This window comes from Papaver somniferum, chromosome 8, assembly GCF_003573695.1.
Source record: "Papaver somniferum cultivar HN1 chromosome 8, ASM357369v1, whole genome shotgun sequence".
In the NCBI taxonomy this organism is placed as follows: Eukaryota; Viridiplantae; Streptophyta; class Magnoliopsida; order Ranunculales; family Papaveraceae; genus Papaver; species Papaver somniferum.
Window position 1 is genome coordinate 36,728,005 of NC_039365.1, and position 24,249 is coordinate 36,752,253.

The 24,249-nt window shown below is 38.3% G+C and overlaps 2 protein-coding genes, 1 non-coding gene and 1 pseudogene across 4 annotated transcripts; all 4 read right to left on the reverse strand.

Annotated features, from left to right (window-relative positions):
* Positions 1-13,277: 13,277 nt before the first annotated feature.
* Positions 13,278-17,001, reverse strand: LOC113305412 (annotated as a pseudogene).
* Positions 17,002-17,580: 579 nt separating this feature from the next.
* On the reverse strand, positions 17,581-19,067 carry LOC113304500. Its single transcript, XM_026553632.1, has 2 exons — positions 18,609-19,067; positions 17,581-18,499 (listed from the first exon to the last, which is right to left on the reverse strand). The coding sequence occupies exons 1-2, from the start codon at positions 18,939-18,941 to the stop codon at positions 17,735-17,737; spliced, it is 1,098 nt and encodes a 365-aa protein (XP_026409417.1). The 5' UTR covers positions 18,942-19,067; the 3' UTR covers positions 17,581-17,734.
* A 326-nt stretch (positions 19,068-19,393) lies between these two features.
* On the reverse strand, positions 19,394-22,942 carry LOC113306530 (elongation factor 1-gamma-like). 2 transcript variants are annotated; one of them, XM_026555457.1, is made up of 8 exons: positions 22,786-22,942; positions 22,624-22,667; positions 22,057-22,206; positions 21,918-21,978; positions 21,778-21,830; positions 21,572-21,673; positions 20,969-21,473; positions 19,394-19,990 (listed from the first exon to the last, which is right to left on the reverse strand). In XM_026555457.1, exons 2-8 carry the CDS (start codon positions 22,633-22,635, stop codon positions 19,611-19,613), a joined length of 1,263 nt encoding a protein of 420 aa, XP_026411242.1. In that variant the 5' UTR covers positions 22,636-22,667; positions 22,786-22,942; the 3' UTR covers positions 19,394-19,610. The 2 variants fall into 2 exon arrangements, with proteins under 2 accessions (XP_026411242.1, XP_026411243.1); XM_026555458.1 differs by having other exon boundaries at positions 22,624-22,671; positions 22,788-22,838.
* LOC113307293 lies at positions 20,492-20,620 on the reverse strand. Its single transcript, XR_003339085.1, has one exon. It is a non-coding gene; the product is annotated as a small nucleolar RNA snoR86 (small nucleolar RNA).
* Positions 22,943-24,249: the final 1,307 nt, after the last annotated feature.

A 24,249-nucleotide genomic window follows, 5' to 3' on the forward strand; every position in this document is an offset into this window, starting at 1 on the left:
AAACAAGCTTTCTGAAATTCGAGTAAAAACAAACTAATCAAACAATATTGGGAAAGTAGTCAACCTACAATCTCTCAGGGCTCTCCCATCAGTGTCCATAAGTGTAAGACCGGGGAGAAGGCACCCAGCAGAAAGAGATACCCAACCAATCTTAAGGAAACGGGTCGACGGAATGGGTGTATGTAAACATTTTTACCCCATATCCTAGAACGTTGCCTCGACCCCACCGTCTGGGAATCCTCTGGCCAAGGGTTCGCCAGCGGGGTGACAGGTCTCAAGACGATCACGAAGGTACCCCCTTCGATTCGCACCCAAACACTTAAAACACTCTTCTTTTGTTTTTAATGTCCTTCCTCCAATGCTTAAAATAAACAACAACTGATATTGCAGGTATATCAAAAGATGATCCATTTCATAAAGGTTGGTACAAAAAAGCGGCAAGGCCAATACAAGGAAAAAAACACATCAAAAATATTCTTTTTACAATATACATCCTAAGGAAGGTAATGATGCCGCGGTCTCTACTTAGATGATGCGCCCCAGTCAGCAGGGTGTTCCGAAGAGTTGAAGGGACGCTCCCACCAGATGAGGGTCCCGAGGAGCCAGGCAAGGAGGAAGGTACAGGACGACGCGGATAGCTTCCGAGGCCAATGCTCGGTCTTAAGGCCAAGCTATCTTCTCCAGCATCTTGTTTGTCTCCTCAGCCAATTGACACCGAGCCTTATGCATAATAACTGTCGTCCGCTGGTGGGCTTGAGATAACAACGAAGATAGACGATTCACTTCTTTAGAAGCAGCACCAACGGCCTCCTCGCGGATGCCGCCAAACTCTTAAAATGATTAGTCTGTTCTTCCTGCGCGCTAAGGAAGATTGAGCCTTTTCAAATTTTTCATTTGCAACGCGGTAGTTGTCCCTCGAGCATCTGAAAAAAGACCACACAAGGGAGTTAGCACAGAAAAGACCACAATCACACTCGACGAAATAGGGTTATACCTTCGACACAAGCCGAAGCCTCTTCATACTCATTAACAACCGCATCTCGCTTCATCAAGATAGTCATATTCCTCGGATAATTTCTTAATCTAGTTGAAGGTTGGTGATGAGTAAATTGACTGGCATCTTAATTCTACCTGCTTCATCGAATCCATGTGACGAAGGTGGTTGACTTCGTTGTTATCTCTGTTACCCCTTTGCTAAGTCTGTACATACATACTTCAAGATTCCTCTCAGACTCAGCCTGGGGCTATTTCAGCGCGAGACGCTGCAAGGGCTTTGCTGATGGATCCCCAACTTCGGCTCTGGCATCGTCCCTTTCTCTAGTAAGGCACAACATACTCTCCTTAATTCCCGGAAAAGGAAGGGAGCGAGCCTTTTGTAATTCCTCTTCCAGAAGATGTATTCTAGACTCCAACAACGAAGTACGCTCACGGGATTCCCGCAGATTCTCACGTGTCCACAGCAGCGTACCATTGAAACAAGTACGGTCATGATTATACAGATTCTTGCATATCAAAACCATCTGAACAGCCTTGCGCGCATCCCTCGCGAGCGTCCCATTTTTGGCCTCGCTCTTAATCCCCTTTCTTTCGCTTCTTTTTTTTTTTCGACCAGCTCTTTGATACGAGTTTTTGCCGGGCCCTTTCGTTTCGAAGCCATATCAGCTCGGGGACGCCACCCACTGAAGATAGGGTGGGGAGGCTCAGACAGAACAACTAAGTAGTAGTAGTAGAGAGGAATTACGAGGGATAAAAGATGAAGAAACCAAACCTGTGAAAGCTGAAACTTGGCCGCGAGTTTGCTCTAACTCAGCACGAACGGCGGCAAGCTCTGAACGAAGACCAGCCTCCGCTTCACCCAACCTTTCTTTCTCTTTAAGGCTTTTCTTCAGTTCTTCTATCTCCACCTCAGCCGCAGATAATGCCTTTTCTCTGTGACGAAGCTTAGCCTCCAGATTCAAAGATTTCGCTTTAAAGAATTGATACATCACATGGTTACAATGCTCACTCCTCATCATCTACATGTCAAACGACAAACATTATTATACCGAAGGATTCAATTATCAGGAAGAGATGCGTACGAGGACTTACCTCCAAGACACGTTGCTGGGGAAAACCATATTGGTACCCATCGGCTATGGCCATCATGTCAGCAACAGAAGAGGGACGGTCCGATACGAGGGTAGCCTCTGGAACACTCAAGCTCTTCCCCCACATCTCAGCAACACGCGCCTTGGGAGATAGTTCCATCATCCGACGGGTATAAGCATCGGAATCTTTCTCACCAGCAACCACCGGGGCAGGGTGAGGAACAAACAACAGACTCTTTTTCTTTAGCCAATCCATTATGGCATCCTCACCCTCAAACATCAGCGAATGAGGGAAATCCTCGGACGGCAAGTCAACCACAGACTTCCCCTTCGCTGACATTGCCCCATCGGCACAAGTTTCGGCATCACCACGCGCATTATTATCATCCGCGCCCTCATTCTGAACAGCAGCATCTTCCTTACCAGAACCCCCGAGGACATCCCAATCATCATTGGGGGAAAGCAGAGAAAAGTATTCGGGAAAATCGAGGGCATCGTCAAAGAGTTCCCCCGCGGAATATATCCTGTCAAACGAGAACTCTTGAGAAATGGTGGGGAGAGTTTCCGCAGCCTCACCAACAGGAGCATACATGTCCGCGATAACACCTTCGTCAGCCACCGCCGCGTTATTCCTCCCTACAACACCATCACACCCCGCACCAACCTCTTCCTCGACATCAGGAGGGGAAGTATCAGTGCGTTCTTCCCCATCAGAAATTTCTTCATCCTCGGCAAACTCTTCGTTCACCGGACTGGTAACTTCTTCATGAACCTCAGCCTCACCCGTTACAATGGTAGAAGACTGCTTGGGCCCAATCTTTTTCTTCTTCGACACCTGCACACGTTCCACAAAAGAGTTATTTCTTCATACAGTTTTATTTTCAAAAAGGAGGGGCGCGGCCAGAATCTACAATAATCATACCTTGGCAGTAGTGGCACTCTTCGATGGAAGTATAGCACCAGAACCTTCCTCCTCGTCTCCTTCAACGACGTCGAGAGCATAAGGAAAGTTCATGCCTTCGAAATTCAAACGCCAAGGAAAGAAATCTCCATAACGAGCAGGAGGAGATTCACGAGGCCTGCTGCTCTCAGAAGGACGCCAACCGCGCGGACCGGGAATCCAACCATACGCCCAAGGACCAACAATTTCAATAACAGTGGCGTGCCACTCATAATCATGGCCACGCTTGATCCTTTCGCGCGCGGGAAAAAGTTTCCACTGACTCGACCCCTCGGTGCCTGGAACATATTTCAGTTTGGCATCGCTCACCTCACTTAACAGACGAATTTCGCCCCGAGGAGCAGCGAGGTTCCGAAGGCTAACACTCCACGGTTCCTACTATTGACATAATCCCCAAAGGAGTTGTTGAAGTTTTCAGGAGTATACCATTCCCTCTCAGCGGGATTTGGAACGTAACATGTCATTGTCGTCTCCCTTACTCCGCAGATAGCATTCCCTCAGTGCACGGAGATAATTCCCCGATAATTGCGACACGAAACGACTGTGAGTATTGGTGGAAGAGCCTTCACGACCAGACAGCACATCGTAATAAAAGGAATCACCAGACTTGTACAACGGCAGCATAAGACCCGCCTCGAAGGCTCCAACCGTAGCCAACAGGTGAAACTCATCAAACTGATACTTCGAGATGAGCTCGTAAGTAATATCATCCTCAGGGGCATAGAAACGAACCTCGAAGGCTTGAAGCTCATGCTTTTCCTTGAAAACTTCAAGGTCAATGTGCTTGAACGTGACTTTCTTCTTGCTGACCGAAACACTGCGTATCACCGGGGCAGCATCATCCTCTTCCGCGGGATCGGACGAACCAACAAAAGCTTTAGAAGCTCTTCTTTTCAAAGGAGGATTCTTAGACGATTCAGTTCTCGGCACACCACCTTTGGAGTTCTTCCCTTTGAAAGAAAGTACTGGAGGAGGCGGCAGAGGATGCTGCACGGGCGCTACAGCATGAAGAGGAGGAATATCGAAGGCGTCACCACGAGGAGGTGTCTGCGTACATCTAGAGTCATCACGAGGACGAGAAGTAACACGACCAGCAGCATATCGAGACCCGGAAGGACTCTTCGATGGATCCCCTTTCCTAGGAGGAGAGGCCTTCTTCCCAGAAGAAGACTAAAATTTACTTCTGCGGGGATCCATTTGTGACAATCTAGAGAGATCTCTCCCAGGTGGATATGTATCAGACTCTCTATGAGGAGGGGATCTCGGTAGACTGGATGCCGGAGTTGGATAAGGAAGCCGCGGACGGTCAGACATGGATGCGAAGACGTACAACATAAACAAGTTAGAACCAAACACGAGGACATCACCAAAGATCAAAAAAACACAAAATTAGCAGTTCATCTCAATATAACCCAGAAACCCTAAAACTAGCATACATGCTTGAATTCCCCAAAACCCTAAAACCTTAAACTTAAAAATCCAATCAAAACACAACAATGGCCTCCTCGACTTGATAAGAAGAACATGGGCAAACTAGCATACATGTATCAAAAGATGTTCTTCATCACAAACAAGGGACGACAGCAGCAGGAAATTTACAATCAACACAACTTAAAACAACAGAAACGAAGAAAAGAAACCTTACCACCACAAACAAAATCCCGAAAGAAGACAACAAACCAGAAACAAAGAAGAAACGAGCGTGATTAGTGCTAGGGCAGAGAGAATTTAATGGTTGAAGAACAAAGAATGAAGACTGACAGGGAGAATGAAAATAATTTTGTGGAACGTTGAATGAAATTAATTTTTCTCCTCTCCTTAATATACTCGAAAGAAAGAGAAGGAAGTTAAAGGGGGAATGGGAAACGTGCCCATTAAATGAGAATTTAATGCACAAGTAAGAAACATGCCCAAGTATCTAGGAGAAGTTATTAGGAGAGAGGAAGAATATGTAACGTCTGTTTTCTTCAATGCTCCCACTAAACACTCAAGCCCGAAGAAAAGGGGCAAATTGTGTGTGCATATTTCATCATCAAACACGTGTATACAGGAAGACACGTGGAGAGCATGCGGACAAAGTCATCAAAACATGATGACACACGCCCATAGCCAAGAATCCCGTCCCGTCGACGTCGGATCTTTGCCCGAACAAATCTAAGGGCAGAAGTTAAAAGATGTATCGAAAACACGATGTACTGCGGAGCACCAAATAACTCCCGAAGAGTTACTTTATCCCATCCCCAAAAGAAGCTAAGATCAACGGTGAAGAGAAGGTTAACTGACATGGATGTGACAGGGGCAGAAGACACTTGTCTGACACGAGCATGCGTCTCAACTACCCGCATTAAACACTCTGAGCAGTATACGTGTCGATCAACCCGTGGAACGAACGAGGATGACTCTGCGTGATCAAGTAATGAGCGAAGATCTCCGCGTGATGGACACAAAACACAAGAAGATAAGGTTCCAACGGCCCTCAGAAATGGGTCCCACACTCTAACCCTATAAATACCCCCTCTCCACCAAGAGTGAGGGGATCGGAGAAACGAGGGAGAGAAGGAGAGAGAGAAGGATTGTGAGTGTAAGTTTGTCCTTTACAATACACAGACCTATGTAAAATCCAAAGTCATTCGACTATCTCTGTAATCATCAAGTACATAGTGAAACAACAACCCCGTGGATGTAGGCCTTAGTGCTGAACCACGTAAATCCCAGTCTTATTTACATTTCAGCACTTTATATTCGTCTAACGCTCCATGAGTTTTACTTTTATACTTCGTTTTCTTTATCTTCCCCTGCGTAAACGTCTCTCGCGATATTATTAGATGAGGCTATGATAAACCCGAAGGTTTGGAGCCAAGGAATCAATGCAATTGTATCATCAGTGCGAGTATGTACCTAGAGTACGAACATTGTTTGTAAACATATAGATGCCTTCGTGATTTACGTGTTCACAGCGACCTACCACGAAAATGCCTGATACAAAAGGAGGAAACTTACATGATGCAATTGATCGACAGAAACCAAGAAATCCAATACTAGTGTCATTTTTGAAACCAATACAAGATAAGTACTTTTATTCAACTGATCTGACTTTTATTTGTCTTCTTGTTCGAACTTACAAAAATCAAGCAAAATTAATGTATATTTTTAATCTTAAGATACGGTCAATCAAGGATTTGGGGGTGTCCAAGAAATTCCTGATTCCAGACCCTGTTTTAAGCCTAGTTAGCAATTCGAGATTCGGCAAACGTACGGAACGGCAAACGTACGAGTATTATACGGTTTTGTAAAATCCAGATTTGGTCCAAAATTCGGTCAACGGGACGTGATTCGTCATTAATTCGGAACGGCATACGTACGTGTATAATTCGATTTATAAATGTAAGTTCGGCTCTGAAAATTCGGTATCTATATATAACAAATAATTTGTATTTATAAGGTCATAGACCAATTTTTATGCATATGTGTGAGTTATTTAAGGAAAAAATAAACTCAATATGATGATATTAATAATATATACAACATTAGTTATCCAAGAGGACGTCGTATGGTGGTTTAGATGCTTGGTTAGTGAGTTTGAGATCTCTCTCACCTTCACCTTCAAATCTCTTCAGTCGTTTTTGTTTCATAAAAATTACAACACGTCTAATATTCGGTCGTGTATGTTCGGGAGGCAGTAAAGCCCAAAAAGTGGAGTCTTTGAAAAGTAAAAACTAAAGAATTTATGGCGAATTAAGCGGACGTATCATTCGGGATACGTAAAATTCGTGAACGATTCGCGAATAATCCGGGAATGCCACATAATACGCGACTTGGATTCGGAGTTGCAAACGTACGCGAATAAGACGGTAAAATTCGTGATACGGAAAAATTCGCGAATCATTCGCGAACTTACTGACTAGGGTTTTAAGGACCTTGATTTATGGTAGACGCTCTAGATTGTTTAACTAATGGGAAATTGGACAAGACTAGAACGTCATAATTTTTGTTCTGTAGTGTAGACTAAATTATCAATATTAACGCCCGTACTTATCGGTAATGAAAGGCCAAATCAAAGTACGATCAAGTGATTAAAATATAAGTCGTAAAGCTCCTTTGATCTCATCTTATTATCTAAGTGTTCTTCTGCTAGTCTTTTAGAGAGTTGATCCAAGAAGAGATAAAGACTATTTCCACGCAAAGAGGCTGCTTGTGAAAGCAAAAAAGGAATTTCTGCATATTTTTTATCATGCTTTTTCTATTAAGCTGTTATTAGAATAAAATTTATAAGAATCAAAATTATTCTTATATGATAACTCCAAACTAGATGTTTAGCAACCACTGGCTAAAGAAAATATTATTAAGAAAATAGAAACATATAGATCAATAAAGAAGTCGAAAACCAAAAACTATAGGCACATCTAAGCAATATAAACATTATAACACCGCCCAAAATGCCGATCATTCGATCTTTATCATTTATTTAGATGCTGTGAAAAATGTTGTTTTCAAAACACGGAAACAAATAAGTTAGTAACTCTTGTCGACGGGAACTAGATTTTTCAAAAGACATTTGGAATATATGTGAATGCGAGCAAGCTTCTTGGTAACACCTTCAGATCGATGAATCTTACTTCTTAAATTGTATTTTAGGTTTGGTTCTATTTTACTCGAAGAACTGAAGTTGCACACTCGTGTGCCTCTGCACAACTACAGGGATTGAAAGTTTAAACCATTATTTTACTGACTACCGTTTTAGGTCCTATGAATTTTTTATTAAACTTGTCCCTTAGTTCTAAGTAGACACTAGTACATTTTAAAATCACACTCGACAAAACCTGATTATACTAATTTGGTCTTATTTTTAAAATTGGAGATTTTTATTTGGTAACGACGTGACATGATTAAGAGTTAATAAGGGCAAATCTCTACCGACAAATTGCTACTGTTTTGAGTTGGTTCGTAATCTGTTTTCCAGAGTGTATTGAAGTGACCAACCAAATCGACAAGTCATAAGAGTTCTTAAGATCTACGTCTAATCTGTTACTCGACCATTAAAGCAAAATTTTGAGTGATCAAAATGCAAGAGAAATGGACAACCAAATAACCTGCCCAAAGTTATTAAGGTCCTTGATTTTATTTCCAGTCGCATATACTATTATCTGATATGACATATAGTTTAATGAATAATTATGTCAACTAACACAACTACCACCACCAATTTTATTATTTACATATAATCACATATCATGAAATCTTCCCTCACTGGCCAGAATTGATCTTAAATAACTGAAATTTAGATTATTGTTTGTTGATGAAGTAGCAAATAATGACAGACAAACAAATAAGTACAAGATACGATTGCATTTTGTTCTCCCTTGTGCATGTATATATTTTTAGAGGGAATGTGCATGTATAAATGTGTCGCGGATATTTGGATTCTTTAGCTTCAATTCTTATAATATACGAACAATGTTACAAAATACGCAATATACCCACGAACCAACCATCTTTTGAACTTATACTGATTATTGAACATTTTCTAGTTTCTTTTTCTTCCGCTTACCTCGGTGCGTAACGGTTTAGACTCTTTTGAGGGTGTCCGGATATCACATGTAAGTGTCTATTTTAGAAACAGACCAACTCATAAATCAGAGATGTGTGCTCATGCTTCGAATATTTATTTTATATAGATTTTGGTGCATTTCCTCTGGCATTTACGAGATGTTCAAGGTTTCTCTCATACACTTATATGGACTATATACGAGAGCACAGCTTGAATTTCAAGGGACAAAAACAAAAAAAGCCACCCTAGCTTAAAGATACCAAATCCCAGTGGAAGTTTGAGTAACAAGATGATGCCAAAATGACAGAGAAATAAATTGTTCTTTAGAACTAATGAAGCTAGACAAAACAAATAGACAAACATGCACGAGAGCATTATAGCTAACAAGTACCACATTTGGATCATGATCTTGTCCTTATTAACCTGTTATTTTAGGATTACTTTCGGTGGCACGAATGCATGTATACATGCTCTCTTGTTTTCATCTCTTTTGGCACATTTGCATATCCGATCTGTGAAGATTGTCGTCTTTTGTTCTTATGGCTTACCAAGCATGCATAATGCATTTTTGTTTTGGGTTTGTGTCTGTGACTTGATATATGTTTGTCTGTGATCAGCTGTTCTAGTGAATTAATTTATAAAATTCAATTATATTTATCTCTCAAGTCATTCATTTTCACAAGAATTACTTAGGACCAAAGTTTATAGGAAAACTTCAATAACTAGTTTTGATTACTGTAGAATCACTCCAAAGTGACGGTAAATCAGGTCATCAAGATGGTCTCACAAAATTTAAGAAAAATAAATAAAAATGTTCTACTTCAAACACCAAGGAGAGGTGGTCAACATTTCTTTTCTCGGTTGCACAACTAGACTCTTTCTTTTTACGGCATTTGGCATTGCGTCTGCGAGTTGCGTACACTTACCAAATGCGTACAGGAAATGAACGGGCAGCTTGTGGTTTTGACTTCGTTATTAACGTACGGAATCACGTCAAACTGTGATGGTCCGTACGCATTGCGTACACTTACCAAATGCCGTGAGATCTTCTTGATTGTGACCAGGATCGTAGAATTTATAAGATATATATTGCAAGTGTGGAACACTAGGATTGCGTCGAAAATATATCAGTATTAGTTCTTCGGTTCTTCCCGATACTAGATCAAATACATAAGTAACCTATGATAAGTTTTAGTTCTTGGGTTCCTCCTGGTACAAGATCTTTAAGATTGGATATCAATTGTACGATCTTTGACAAACATGGTCCAGAACCCTTTGTTCAAAAACTAATTGCAAAATCGCAATAATAAGCCTTATGCAATTTTCAAAACAATTTAGTGCATACTTCTCTGTTTTTGCAACTTTTCTTTTCCATTCATAATTACATTTTGTGTTGATAGTAGATTAGAAATCAACTAAAAAATATTAGGACACTTTATTTTAGGGTTGGACTTTGTCCAAAATATTCCAGACCCTGTTTTAAGGACCTTGATTTACGCTATAATTTTCCAATAAATTTGTAATTAAAAATCAGAGATTTTTAACCTGGAATAAAGTTTATATTCCTCTCTTTTTTTAAAAAAAAAAATACGACGAATTCTTTTCTTTTCTTTTTTTGTCTACCTATAACAAAAAAAAACTCCCGTACTTAACGGCAACACAAGGCCGAATCATGAATAATACAGTACAATTACTACTTAATTAAGTTGGTAATGATAGTTTGAGACCCTAGTTAGTAAGTTCGTGAATGATTCGCGAATTTTTCCGTATCACAAATTTTACCGTCTTATTCGCGTACGTTTGCAACTCCGAACCCAAGTCGCGTATTATGTGGCATTCCCGGATTATTCGCGAATCCTTCACGAATTTTATGTATCCCGAATGATACGTCCGCTTAATTCGCCATAAATTCTTTAGCTTTTACTTTTTAAAGACTCCACTTTTTGGGCTTTACTGCCTCCCGAGCATACACGACCGAATATTAGACGTGTTGTAATTTTTATAAAACAAAAACGACTGAAGAGATTTGAAGGTGAAGGTGAAGGTGAGAGAGATCTCAAACTCACTAACCAAGCATCTAAACCACCATACGACGTCCTCTTGGATAACTAGTGTTGTATATATTATTAATATCATCATATTGAGTTTATTTTTTCCTTAAATAACTCACACATATGCATAAAAATTGGTCTATGACCTTATAAATACAAATTATTTGTTATATATAGATACCGAATTTTCAGAGCCGAACTCACATTTATAAATCGAATTATACACGTACGTATGCCGTCCGAATTAATGACGAATCACGTCCCGTTGACCGAATTTTGGACCGAATCTGGATTTTACAAAACCGTATAATACTCGTACATTTGTCGTTCCGTACGTTTGCCGAATCCCGAAACTAACTAGGTTTGAGACAACAGGAACAAGTGTGAAAAGTTTTTCTTTCAACCGAGAGTCTGAGAACTGAAGTTCCACACTCGTGTGTCTCTCTGTCTGTAATCTGTACAAATCATCGCTTAGAGCAAGTCTTATGGTGGAATTCATCCATCTTTCACCTTCCACGCTACCTCAGCATTTGGAACTATGGATGGAAGCGCAAATGTAATGGTGGAATAGTAGAAACGCTATTCTTAATGGAGCTAAAAAAACGCAATTAAGAATGGAGCTAAAAAAACGCAATTAAGAATGAAGCTTTTTTTTTCAGCCGTTAGATTTCAACAACTCATTTTAAATCTACGGATAAAAAAAAACGCTATTCTTAATGGAGCTAAAAAAACGCAATTAAGAATGGAGCTAAAAAAACGCAATTAAGAATGGAGCTTTTTTTTCAGCCGTTAGATTTCAACAACTCATTTTAAATCTACAGATAAAAAAAAAACGCAATTAAGAATGGAGCTAAAGAAACGCAATTAAGAATGGAGCTTTTTTTTCAGCCGTTAGATTTCAACAACTCATTTTAAATCTACGGATAAAAAAAACGCAATTCTTAATTGCGTTTTTTTAGCTCCATTCTTAATTGCGTTTAACACTATTCTTATTGGCGTTCAGATGGATTCCACGAACCCTTCCACGAAACCGTGGAACCTTGCTTGGATTTTCTGTGGAAGACCCCAACTTGGAAGCCACTAGACTTGACATTTCATGGTTTTTCCGCACTTGGAATAGTTTGGATTCCACCATAAGACTTGCTCTTAGGGATAATTTAATTAACCTAATTTAAAATCATTAGGGAGTTAATTTCACGAACTTCCACAAATCTCTACCAGACCACCGATCTCTAGTCTCTACCAGACAAGTGGGTACTGTATTAACTTTTAAGGTGGTTTATTTGAAAACAAAATGCTCCCGCCTACGGCTTACCTAATAAATCCATAAGGTCCATATACACAGTTCTGCCAGGTACAAATTTTAGAGTTAAATATGTAGAAAATCATTCTTAATACATATGCTTACGTGTTTATCAATTTAAGAAAACCAAAGAGAAATTGCAAAATAAAGTAAATGAGATCATCATCATCTCTGATAATCTATCAGTTGCTCTGATATGCTATAATTTTCCCTTAGCTAATTCAATCAAGATCAATTGCAAATATTATGTCAGCTAACACATCTACCACTATCTATTTGTATTCTTTTTTATTGTATTTTTCTGTGAATTTTTATACCATGAAATCTCAGCTCAGCCTCACTGCAGAAAGTTAGGTTACTGGTTTGCTGATGAACTAGCAAATAAAAACATACAAAATAAACAAAGATTTACATACGTATGCAAAGTGCAGAGCATAAGCATTTTGTTTTTCCTTGTGCATGTATAAATCTGTTGCAATATTCTTTCTGTTTTTCATAAGAGTTACATAGAAAAATCTTTTGAAAATACATGATGAAGTTCAGAGATTAGTTCCAGGTAGTTCACTCACATGTTAAAAGATTTAGATTTCACATGACATATTTATAGTTAGTGCCACGAGCCAGGGATATATATATTGCATATCCGGGTTATTGATGTTAAAATTTTAGCTTGGGATATCATTTAAAATTAGGAGACCAATTTCACAGTTCACACCTTGTCAAAATAAGAGCTGGCACAAGCCTTGCCCACTGTACTGATACGCAGCCCTGGCTTATCACCAAAGATTTGTACGACTACTTAGCATGTTTTTACAAAGATTTTGCATCTACTTATGCTCTGGTTTATGTCATGCATGGACAACTGCTCAATCTCAAAAGACGGACAAAAAAGTACCACCTTAGCTTAGCAAATACCTAATCTTGTGACAGTTTAAGTGCAAGACAACGCCAAAACTACAGATAAATTGTTGTTTAGGTCTAATGAAAGTTAGACAAAATAATTAGACAAACATGCACCAACAAAGCCAAGAAGGTGCTACATTAATTTGGATCATAATCTTGTATTTATTAACCTGTTAATTCAAGGTTTATTTGGTTTGGGTGACGACTACATGTACATCACCTTTGTTTTTATGCCTTCTGTCATATTTGAGTCATTTTAAAATATCTGAATATTATGTGAAATAGATTGTCTACTTTTTCTGTGTGGCTCACCGAGAATGCAATTTCATCCTCCCATTGTTTGTTTTGGTTTAGTTTTTGTTTTGGTACTTTTTGTTTGTGGTCTGGTGTTCTCCTGAGCATTAACTCAAATTGATTTCATATATCAACTCCAATGACTCATTTTCATAAGAACAATTGAATAAACCTCCAGTATCTTTGTAAGTGTTGGTGCTGCCGTGTTGGAGGAGAAGGAAGAGAGGAGTAAAGCAGTAGAGCCCAGATTGAGGGTTTTTGGTGTTGGGCCTGTGGCGACAGAAGTAAGGTCTTTGGCTGCCTGTCCATGAGATGGGATCAAATTTTCAGCAAACAGCAATTGCCTACAACGACTAATAATAAGCATCTTTTCTAACACATACTTATGAGCTAAATCCATATGCTGTAGAAAACCCAGCGTTGTTCGATGTGACAACAGAGATGGTGTTCTCGTTGTTGCGTTTGTAGTTGCAGAGCCATATAGAGTAACCTTCTATCATTCATGTCCCAAAACCCTGCAAATGAATTTAAACACTAAAGATACGAAGAATCCTTTTAGTAACACTAACAAAAAACAAACAAATTAAATTGCTCTGTATATCCACAATGCAGAGATGACCCTTTTAAAATTACCTCTTAACACAGTCAAATGCATGGAATATAGGTAGCAAGTTTAACAACACAAACATTTGCAACATATGTAGACCATAACTAAATCACCAGTCGGGCTTCTGATAATAAGACAAAACTGGTTGCCAATGTGACATTAGCTGTCAACTAAACATCCGTGTATAATTCATATTTTCCAGAAATTAAATCCAGATTATTTGTGGAGGCACAGATGTTGAAGTTACAGGAGAGTTAAGATGATCTTTTTTCCACTTAACTAATCCTATAGCAAGCATGTTTTAAATCTTCTAAACGCATATAAAACTAGTCCAAGGCGCTCGAATAAACTGGGGCCGTCCCATATATGCCCAAGTAAAGACTGGTTAGACATGGACACATATTCGATCCTGGTAATGCAAATTACAATGTAGGTATCAAGTTAATAATAAAAATGAAGTGACATTATCGTTCATAGCTACCTCACAGAAATTAGTTGTGGTATTCGAGAACAACCTCTTCCACTCGTCCAATAACATATTACTAGGGGGAAGCAAATCGAGAGGGTTGTATGCCTGAGGCTTCGGTAACTCACCCTACTCAGAGACTTCTTCGGCTTCAGGATTGCTAGACCGATTCTTCGGTTCATCTTTTACTTCGGGTTCCACGGTGTCTTTAGGCTGAGGAAGTGTCTTTGCAGGTATAACTAGTGGACCAGAGGTAGGTTGACCATGGTCAAAAAGTATTGTTCAACATGGGGTACTCTGAAGTAAAGCTCTGAATCATGAAAAGACTGAAGCCCACTTACAGTTCGAATTTCATGATTATGACAGTAAGTGCAACGGAGCGTCCAGCTAGATAAGTGTTCGAAGCAAGATGTATATGTTCAATGCATTTAATGCGCTCCTTGGGCATGAAAGTAAGCCTCCTCAGCCCTGCAATAGCAAAGAAAAGTTGCATATAAGTTAATCCAGCCAATAGGAAGCAAAGATGTCCAACTGGATCCAAGTGACAACTGTAAAGCAATTTCAACCAACATTCGAGATAAATTGAGCCTAACCATATCGCAGATAAAACCATCGCAAAACATTTGGTTAAATCTAAAAAGATGCAAGTTACCCATTCCCCAATATGACTCTATTTCAGATAATTACTAGAAATGGAAGCATAGAAAGCATCAAACAGTGGCAGAAGATAAATTGAAACAAAAAGATGGAATAAGCAAGCAAAATGGTTCCCAAAAGAACATGTCTTACCTATTCAAGCTAAGACAAGCCAGAGAGAGAATTCTCTTCCTTCAAGCAAGCAACTGAAGAAATATATAGAGGAATAAGCTGCATATAGGTTCTTCAAGATCATCAACCCCAAAGCGTGAAAAGAAGATTGGTGCAGCACCATAACGTGCTATGACATTACTCTAAGAAATAGAACCATCTTAAGTTTCCAGTACATGACCCTAGACATAGGAAGCGTAAAAAGAAAAAGCTACTATCTTTTTTCCCTGATAAACAGTAATGATGTATCTTTCCAACTGGATCATCTTAAAAATTCAGCAGTCTTAATATTATAACTCCTGGTCACTTCAACAGCAACAATACTGTATCCTGCGGCAATGCACCCCTTAACTCCAACACCAACACAGGCAAACACCACTGTGTCATAAATCATAAATGTAAAGAAGCCGAGAACATATAAAATGACTGCAAACATGGAGAGAGTAATATTGTACTGATAAACAAAATACTAAATATTGTGGGATAACTTCAAAGGATTAAACAATAGAAAGAATAAAACCAATGACAAACTAGTTACAAAGAAATTCAGTACGGTATTGATATAGACTGGACCCAAGACACAATTTCTACTCCCAATTCATAAAATATAATTTAAAAACTGCCAAATACAAAATATCAACTCCTAACCACGTTCATACACTTTCACTTTTCATTGGCCACCAAAACAATTGTAGATCCACAGCAGCCATGACAAAACATACATACCAAGGACTAGTGGCATATACTCATGCTGTTCTTCTTTAGCCTCTTATTCAAGTTTGTATCATGTCTTCTGCATTTCTTTCTTTCCACAAAAGAACCAGAGTTGAGTGAAACTAGGCTTTCGATATAATTTCTACATCGGAGACCTTTAAACTAGAATTATTTAGTTTTCTAGCACTTGAATGCTTCAAGTCATAATTAAACCATTGGTAGTGTGTAGAAGAATCTCACCATTCTCAAAAGATCACATAACCCTCAAATGCCACATAATCCTCGAACAATACCCATCCGTAAGTCTTTCACGGTAAATGATATAATGCTTATTCCAAGATTCTTGAACTCCATAATCCTGCATCACCCATACTTCGGAAGAATTGGGGCGTTCAAAACATGTAAGTACACAAAGGCACCCTTCCAGTAATCCCACATTTAGAAACGCATGGTTATTCTCCAGAGTTTCTTTTGGTAGTTTTATGTCTTCAAATCTTTCATTGCTAATATCCAAGGAGACTATCGTGTGGAAGCTGTTTTCAACACCAGTTTTACTTTCACCTAATCAATGAAGAGCTCCATTAACAAGCACCCCAGCTACTTTACGAAAGAACCTATAAGGGACGGTTTGAATGCTTTTCCATAGATTAGATCGTAATGTGTAAACATAAACTAAAGAACTTGTATCGATTAAATATTTATTATTAGCTTGAAGAGTGCATACAGTTTTTAACACCTTGTCATCGTCAATCTTGTGATCATAACCAAAAGCATAAGTACCTACCAAGTCATCGGAAACTTCATTTAGTGATTTAGGTATTTCTTTGTATTCTCCCGTGGCTGGGTTCCAAAGACAAAGAAATCCCTTATCATAAGTATAACCACTATCAACCCTTAAGCAAACCAAACCGTCACAAGAACCCAACAATTCAACTTTATAATCTAAAGATTCGAATGGGCGATTCAATTCAACAGCATTATCAAAAATTTCATTCTCAGACTTTGATGATAATAATGAATGATAACTTATGGAGTAGACATTCCTCTCAACAAGAGAATCAGGAGATTGAAAAATGAGACCAGTGCTATTATTTTTAGAAGCAGTAGAAAGATTTAAGTGCAATTTCGCAAAATCAGGGTTAGAAATGATGGAACACCAAGCCTTGCAAACACACTTACACATAAAAGTTGATTTCACTGGTACCCTCAGAAGTATTTCCCGGTATAACTCATCTGGAATGCTTGGCATTGCTTCTACCTCCTCTGTGCAATTAGGGTTTACGGGTCTCTTCTGTGAAAAATGAAGGGCTTGAGAGAACGCTGATAATGCGCTGGAGCCTGGACAGGTTTACATTGGTCTCATTTTAAGATGACATTGTTATTTGGTATCTTGTTTTTATTTAAGGGGTAGTAGCTGTAGTAGAAAAATAAAAATTCTGTACAACTGAAATTGGGGTTAAATTTCAGTCGGTTTCACAGGCCAAACACAAAATATCAACTCCTAAGGATGACATCCCCTAATTGACATGCTTAGCAATTTCCTTGCCATTGCAAATTCTGCAACTAAACCCCCTCCCTGTTTCATGCATTCAATGGCTTAGTTGGAAAGATCGGTAAAAGCAAGTTTAAGGAAGCAATCATAACATCTGGAGTATCTAGAGCACAAATGACAAAGAGCTGCTCAAAGATGAAGCAAGCCGGAGACTAAAGGATGCCTTTACCATCTTGTGCATTGTTGCCGAAAAGGTTAAGATTCTTAGGAAATCACAGGAGCTCCTGAGAAGCATATATGTGCCTTGTAAATTTGAAAAAACAACCAAACATTGAACTACATGGGCAATATTCTAGATTTTATTAAATTTAAGACGCTTCCGAAATTACAATAAACCAGGTAAAAAGGAGTGAATACTTTTAGCTATTGAAAATCCTTTAAAGTGTAATTGAGTCCAATTACCTCCAAACACTGGGAGTTGTGGATGAGCTTAGAAATGCATCAGTAGTACTTGGATTTAGTAAGAGGTGTTGTACATTTATCATCATCCATTTCCTCTTCGTCCCCCAAATTGTTAATTCTATCCCATTTATGTAACCCAACATCAAATCCCCTCAATTTGCTATTCCCCTTTTCATTTTTCACCATGGAATCCCGATTTTCCTTCTCTTCCTGCTTGATCTGTTCTCTCTGTCTAAACCAATTGTTAGCAAATGGTTTTTTCTTCCGGAGTTGTTCAGTTTTTGCTGGTAGCTGTTGTCTATTTTCATTCTGCATAAGAATAGATCTGCTATCATTTTCTTTATCTTCCCAAAATGGGTTCTCTTCGTAACGTTCACCACCGCGGTTACCACCAGAATTGTCATTTGCAGGGAAAGGAAAACCACCACCGAATAACTGATCTGTTTGATCTGATTTTTTTCCTTTTTTGCTAACAAGGAGACCGATCATTGATGCTGCTCCTCCTCGGATCCGTTCTTTCATAGGATTAGGAGATCTCTTCTTCTTGTTCTTGTTCTGATTTTGATTTTCTTTTCCCATCAAAGAAGATTCATCATCCTTGAAATCAATAACAGACCATTTTTCTTCTTCTTCTTCTTCTTTTTCTGGTTTCTCAAAATTATTCTCCATTGATGGTGATGGTCTTCTAGCTACAATAACATCTCTAGCCTCAATCTCAGCTCCTTGAACTGCAAGCCTCTGTAATAATGGTCTCTTTGATGAATGATACTCTTCTACAGATATACATTTCGCATAAAACAGCTCCTGATTACAAATAACATGTACAAATTAAGCTGGATTATTACGGATTCAATTACAAGAATTAAAAATCTAATTGTAGTGAGAAGATCTAGATCTTTGATTCATTTCTTACCTGTAAAAACAGCAATTTATCTCTGACCATTGTAGCGTTCTCTAGAGTAGGTGGGGCGGTAATCAGAGTTTCTAACAATTGAATTCGAAAATTGGATACCTCGAGTTCTTGAATGATTCCTTCGTTTTTGAGACCGATTAAGTTGAGGATTTTGTGGAAAGATTCTTGTTGCCATTTAAGGTTATCTGATTGTTGCTTAGACAATTTCTGATCAGCTGATTGTAATCTTCTCTTCTTTAATGATGCAGAGGAGAATGGAATAATGTTTTTACATAGAGAAGTGATTGTATCATGGATTGATGAGTAGTATGTTGGTGTGTAACTGTACACCATTTTTTTTTCTTTCTTTTCTTACTCTGATGATGATTATTGATCGAAATCGAAATATATAAATAAAAATTGCTTCTGATAAGTATATGTTGATTGATTTAAAAGATTTTCTGGAAGCTTTTCTGGATGAAATTTTGAAAGAGGTTTGAAGAGAGAGTTTATGCTGAGATTTTGAATTTAAACCACTTTTCTCACAACGGTCACATAAACTAGCCGTTGTCAGAGTGATGTTGGGACCCACTGCAAATAAAATAGGAGAAGGATCGTTGATTGAGGGATCGTCATCAATCTTGTGATCATAACCAAGAGCATAAATGCATTTTGCATTATCCAGACATCAGAAACTTCATTAGGTGAGTATTTCTTGAGTATTTCTTTACATTCTCTCCTGTTGCTGGGTTCAAAATACAAAGAAATGAACCCAAAAATTCAACCTTATAATCTAAAGATTCGAATGGGCGATTCAATTCAACAGCATTTTGATAAATTTCATTTTTAGACTTTGGTTCAATTCAAGAGCTAGCATACTACTTAATAACCCCACTGGAAAATTGTCTACTCTTTCCATACCAAAGACATATAACCCAACCCAATTTCTATCCTGGAAATGCCAAAAAAAAGGTTTGAAAAAACATAAGATACTCTCAGTGCAGAAAAATCATACAAAGGTCATCACTTGAAACACTTGGCATCCAAAAGTGCTTCTCCCTCGAAAGGTTCTTGATCTTCTATCATTTGATTCACCCTTTCCTTCTGGTTTTCATCAGATATATCAACCTTTGTCCACTCGTAGAGTTCCATGTCATAGCATTCATCCATGACAAACTGAGGTACCTCTTTCCCACGGAACAACCACAACCCCTTAACCTTGAAAGGTGCCTCTGTACCAATGATAAGCATCTTCCCAAATGCATACTTACGAGCTAAATCCATGCGTTGCAGAAAACCACCGACCTTGTTCAATGTGACGAAAGAAACGAGGTTCTCGTCATTGTATTTGTAGTCGCAGAACCATAGAGAGTAACCTTCTGGATCGTACATGTCCCAAAACCCTGCAAATTAATTTAAACGCCACAGCTGAGACAACCATAATCTATATTCTAACAAGCTTCTTGTTCTTTAATACGTCCAAAATCCACGGTTGAGTGACACAAACAGACAGAGTTCAAATTTAAAACAAGAAATTCAGGGGTCCTTTGATTAATATGAGAAAACAGGTTGGCTATCACAATAAGGATATAAGGATATTAAGAATATAAGATATTCAGGTGATCTATAAGGATATTACTTATCAATAAGCACCCATGTTTTTCAACATTTCCTGAGGCTAGTATGGGGATGATCAAGGATGTTCTGACGATCTTTCCATTTAACACACCCTAAGAATCATCATTTTTAAGATTTCTATAACCATATAGAAAAGAGTTTTTAAGAGCATTAAAACCAACAAAACGCAACACAATACACAAAACCTAACCAGCAGTAACCAATACAAATCCAAGAAACAAATACAGGTTGATTCCAAATTGATATTATGAAACAATTACAAGTTGAACACATCAACTTATTCCGAGGCCTTGTTCAAAATTAAGAGATTTGATAGGCACGGAAAATTGTGTTTTTTGCTGTTGCCAACCTTCAATAGCAAATATGAACGCCACTAGAATTAGACGACTTTGCATGCAAATTGGCTTTTTATTTGAAACATAAACCCTAAGCCCTAAAGCTTAGTTAAAATGCTAAGATATAGCTTGGAATAACTAAAATTGCTAATAGGGGGTGTACCGAAATCCACAAGACAAAACATATATTGGTAAGGGCAATACCCCCTATTAGGGGCAGCCCTAGAAAAACCAAGTGGATTTTAGCAAGGATAACATACTCAAAACTTTCAAAACTTGTAAAAGAATGTAAATTAGGATATGAGGATTGAGAAAATAAAAAGGATATTCTTGGAGAGTCGCAACTAATCCTGGTAGTGCAAAATATATCACAGGTACCAATCTGATTGTTAAGTGAAGTGACATTACCTTTAATAGCTACCTCACGGAAATTAGTTTTGGTGTTCGAGTAGAGTCTCTTCCACTCATCCAATATCATCGTACTAGGGGGGAGCGAATCGAGAGGATTCTTTGCCTTAGGCTTTGGTGCCTCATCCTGCTCAGGGACTTCTTCTGCTTTAGGCTTGCTAGGCTCCTTCTTTGGTTCACTTTTTGCCTTGGGCTTCGCAGCTTCTTTAGGCTGAGCAGCAACCTTTGCAGATGGAACTGGTGGAATAGATTCTGCCTGCTTTACCTCACCCAACACTTTCACGACATTAGGTTGGTTAACCATGGTCCAGAAGTATCTTTCAACATGGGGGAAGTCCTTGGTAAAGCTTTTGGTCAACATAACACTCCAGCCCATAGACAAATTGCATGTCATGATTATGTCAGCAAGTGTGACACAGTGTCCGACCAGATAAGTGTTTGAAGCAAGATATGAGTCCAGAGCAGCTAATGCTCTCTTTAGGCCAGCGATGGCAGGTTCCTCAACCTTGTAACAGGAATAAAATTTGCAAATAAGTTAATCCAGACGCAACAAACAAGATCTAACTGAAAAAAAGGAAAAACACAAAACGAATTTCAACCAACCTGTGGCACAAATGGCATATAACCCAATCGTGGATACATCCAGCGCGACAAATTAGAATCGACCTCCAAAGACGAAAAATCAATCCATTGCTCAACATGACCCTATTTCAAACAATAAACTGAATTAATAGCAACATCAAAAGGAAACAGAAAAATAAATAAAAGAGAAGAAAGAATAAGCCAGCGAAACAAAAAAAATGTCGTACATATTCAATCAAGGACGAACCAAAGAGAGGGTTGCCTTCCTTCAAGCGAGCAACTGAAGAAAAGAAAATAAACTAATAAGTTGCATACATGTTTGCAAAACAATCATCCCTCAGGTGTTTAAAAAAGAGTGGAGCCTCACCATAACGTGCTATGGCATTACTCTCAAAAACAGGTCCATCTGGAGTTTCAAGAACAGGAATCTGCACACAACAAGCAAACACACATAAGGAGAAGGCACAAATAAGCTACAGTTTTCTCTCTTAACTACAAGAATGTACCTTTCCAATTGGGTTCATCTTAAGAAACTCAGGACTCTTGTTGGTGACACCCCATTCAAAATCCTTGACAACTTCAACATCAACACCACTATATTCCGCAGCAATGAGTGCCTTAAAGGCGTTCTTGTTTGGAAGCGGCCCATATAACATCTACAACATAGCATGAACAGAGAAATTATAAACAAATAGAAAAAAGAAGCTAGATGAAAAGTTTAGAAACAACAATCATGGTAATAAAGATGATAAAATTTAGTCCTCAAATCATGTAGAGAAAAACATTGACAATTTCCAACAAAAAAAAAATTGTCTCTACTCTCCAAGTTAGGTCTATCAGTATCAGTATCGAACGAATACTGTCTTTCCACAGATTTTTTATGCTATTAATCTAGTACCATAAAGATCAACCTCTTAAATGATGAATAAACCATAAAGTCATAAACTACTCCATACAATCACAGAATCTAACCCCAAAACAAATCGCCAAGTAAAAAAAAAAAATCGTAACCACATAAATTCAAAACTCAGATAAACAATTGATAAGGAAATATGGATAGTTAGAAATCTTACCAGAGGAGCCATAGCGACGACAATGTTTTACTTCGATACCAGATCTGATTGAAAACAGAGAAACAAGAATCAGATCACGTAATACAACAATCATATAACTCGAACAAGAAGAACAAATTCAACCGTGCTATAATTCTGGTGAACGATTTTAGGGAAATTTACCTGAGAGAGAGTTTTCTTCGTTAAACCCTAGATCCTCAAGAGAGACGAAAGAGAGAGAGAGTGCGTTTGGCTTTCAATTGGAAAGGTGCGTGCTGGCTGTTGAGAGTTATAATAGATCAGCGCAAGATGAACCAATGGACAGGATATAATCTTAGGAAAAGTTGCGAGATTGGTGCTATTTTTGGAACTGGAAGCGTTTTTGACAAGTTATTCATAGAAGGGCTTTTAAGAAGTTCTTCTCGTAAGAGGGGCTATGACTATGGGTAGTTTCCACCAAGGTTTGAAAAACATCGGACGGCCGTTAAAACGGTCACACTCGTATATCGTAGTCGTGAGGGTTCCCGAATCCCGTGCCTTTATAATGCCGATAAATAGGAAATAACGACAGTTTTTTAGGACCGTTTTCCAATTTTCACACACGTTATAACCGTTTTTTTAAAATTAATTTGAATGTTATTTTCTTATAAATAACATTTTAACATGTGTCTTTTAGAACTAACTTTCTTACCACTTTTGTTGAGTTTTTTTCTTTTTCTTGTTTGAAGGCTTAAACCTTATAATTAAAATTTTAAAATAATACAGGGAAAGTAAACTATATGATTAAAAAAAAATCAAATTTAAAATACATAATATTATTAAACTAGGATTCATCATTTAAATAGTTACGCGAACCAACTAGGACCACCACCCTTTTTCGATCGATTCATGTATTTTTCATTTTCTCGACGGTTCCTTTCCTCATTATAGTCATCAACGGGGGATACTGGTTGTCTTCGTTCGCATAAATATAATAATCATAATAGCCTCCATTATCATCATCATTGTTACCTAATTTATTATATATTGTTATCAATATTAGAATTATATCCTTCGTTCGTATATTGGACACCCTTGTCAGAGTGATTGGTAGTGTAGTGAAAATCATATGTATGATTCACATTCTTATAACCTTGTTTATTATCTCCAATGAAAGATTACCAAAGTCATAAACAAAGTCACTCACCCGTAACCTTTCATATGAGATTTCAACTTCGGGATCATGTCAGTTATATGGTAGAGGGACATGCTCTGGATTTTTAGCGGCTTCCTCTTCCAACATATTTAACAATTGTTATTCTTGAGATAATAAAATCGGTGTTTCATCTTCCCCCTCTATCCATTCAAGCATATTGTCATCCCTTAGTAGACTATGGACGTCGTGAATATCAATGTTATGTCGCCTTGCTTTACCTTTAATTCTTTGTTGCTCCAACTTCAAATTGTACTGAACATACACCAGATCATGTATTCTCGATGAAAGTAAACGACTGTGTAGTTTGGAGTGGATTCTTTCAAACACACTCCAATTCTTCTCTTATCCAGATGATGTATTCGTTTGACTTAATATCTTTACTGCAATCTTCTGGAGGGATGGATACTCAGCACCATAAGATAACCACCAACTTACATGATCGCCATGTTGAG

What these genes read in the sequence shown, in the direction of transcription:
- LOC113306530 (XM_026555457.1), bottom strand. An exon ending in TAATGCCATAGCACGTTATG is followed by an intron (nt 21,831 to 21,917) that starts GTGAGGCTCCAC and finishes TCTTTTCTTCAG; the next exon opens with TTGCTCGCTTGAAGGAAGGC. An exon ending in ATATGCCATTTGTGCCACAG is followed by an intron (nt 21,474 to 21,571) that starts GTTGGTTGAAAT and finishes TCCTGTTACAAG; the next exon opens with GTTGAGGAACCTGCCATCGC.
- LOC113304500 (XM_026553632.1), bottom strand. Translation starts at nt 18,941, where the DNA reads ATGGTGTACAGTTACACACCAACATACTACTCATCAATCCATGATACA. An exon ending in ATAAATTGCTGTTTTTACAG is followed by an intron (nt 18,500 to 18,608) that starts GTAAGAAATGAA and finishes ATTTGTAATCAG; the next exon opens with GAGCTGTTTTATGCGAAATG.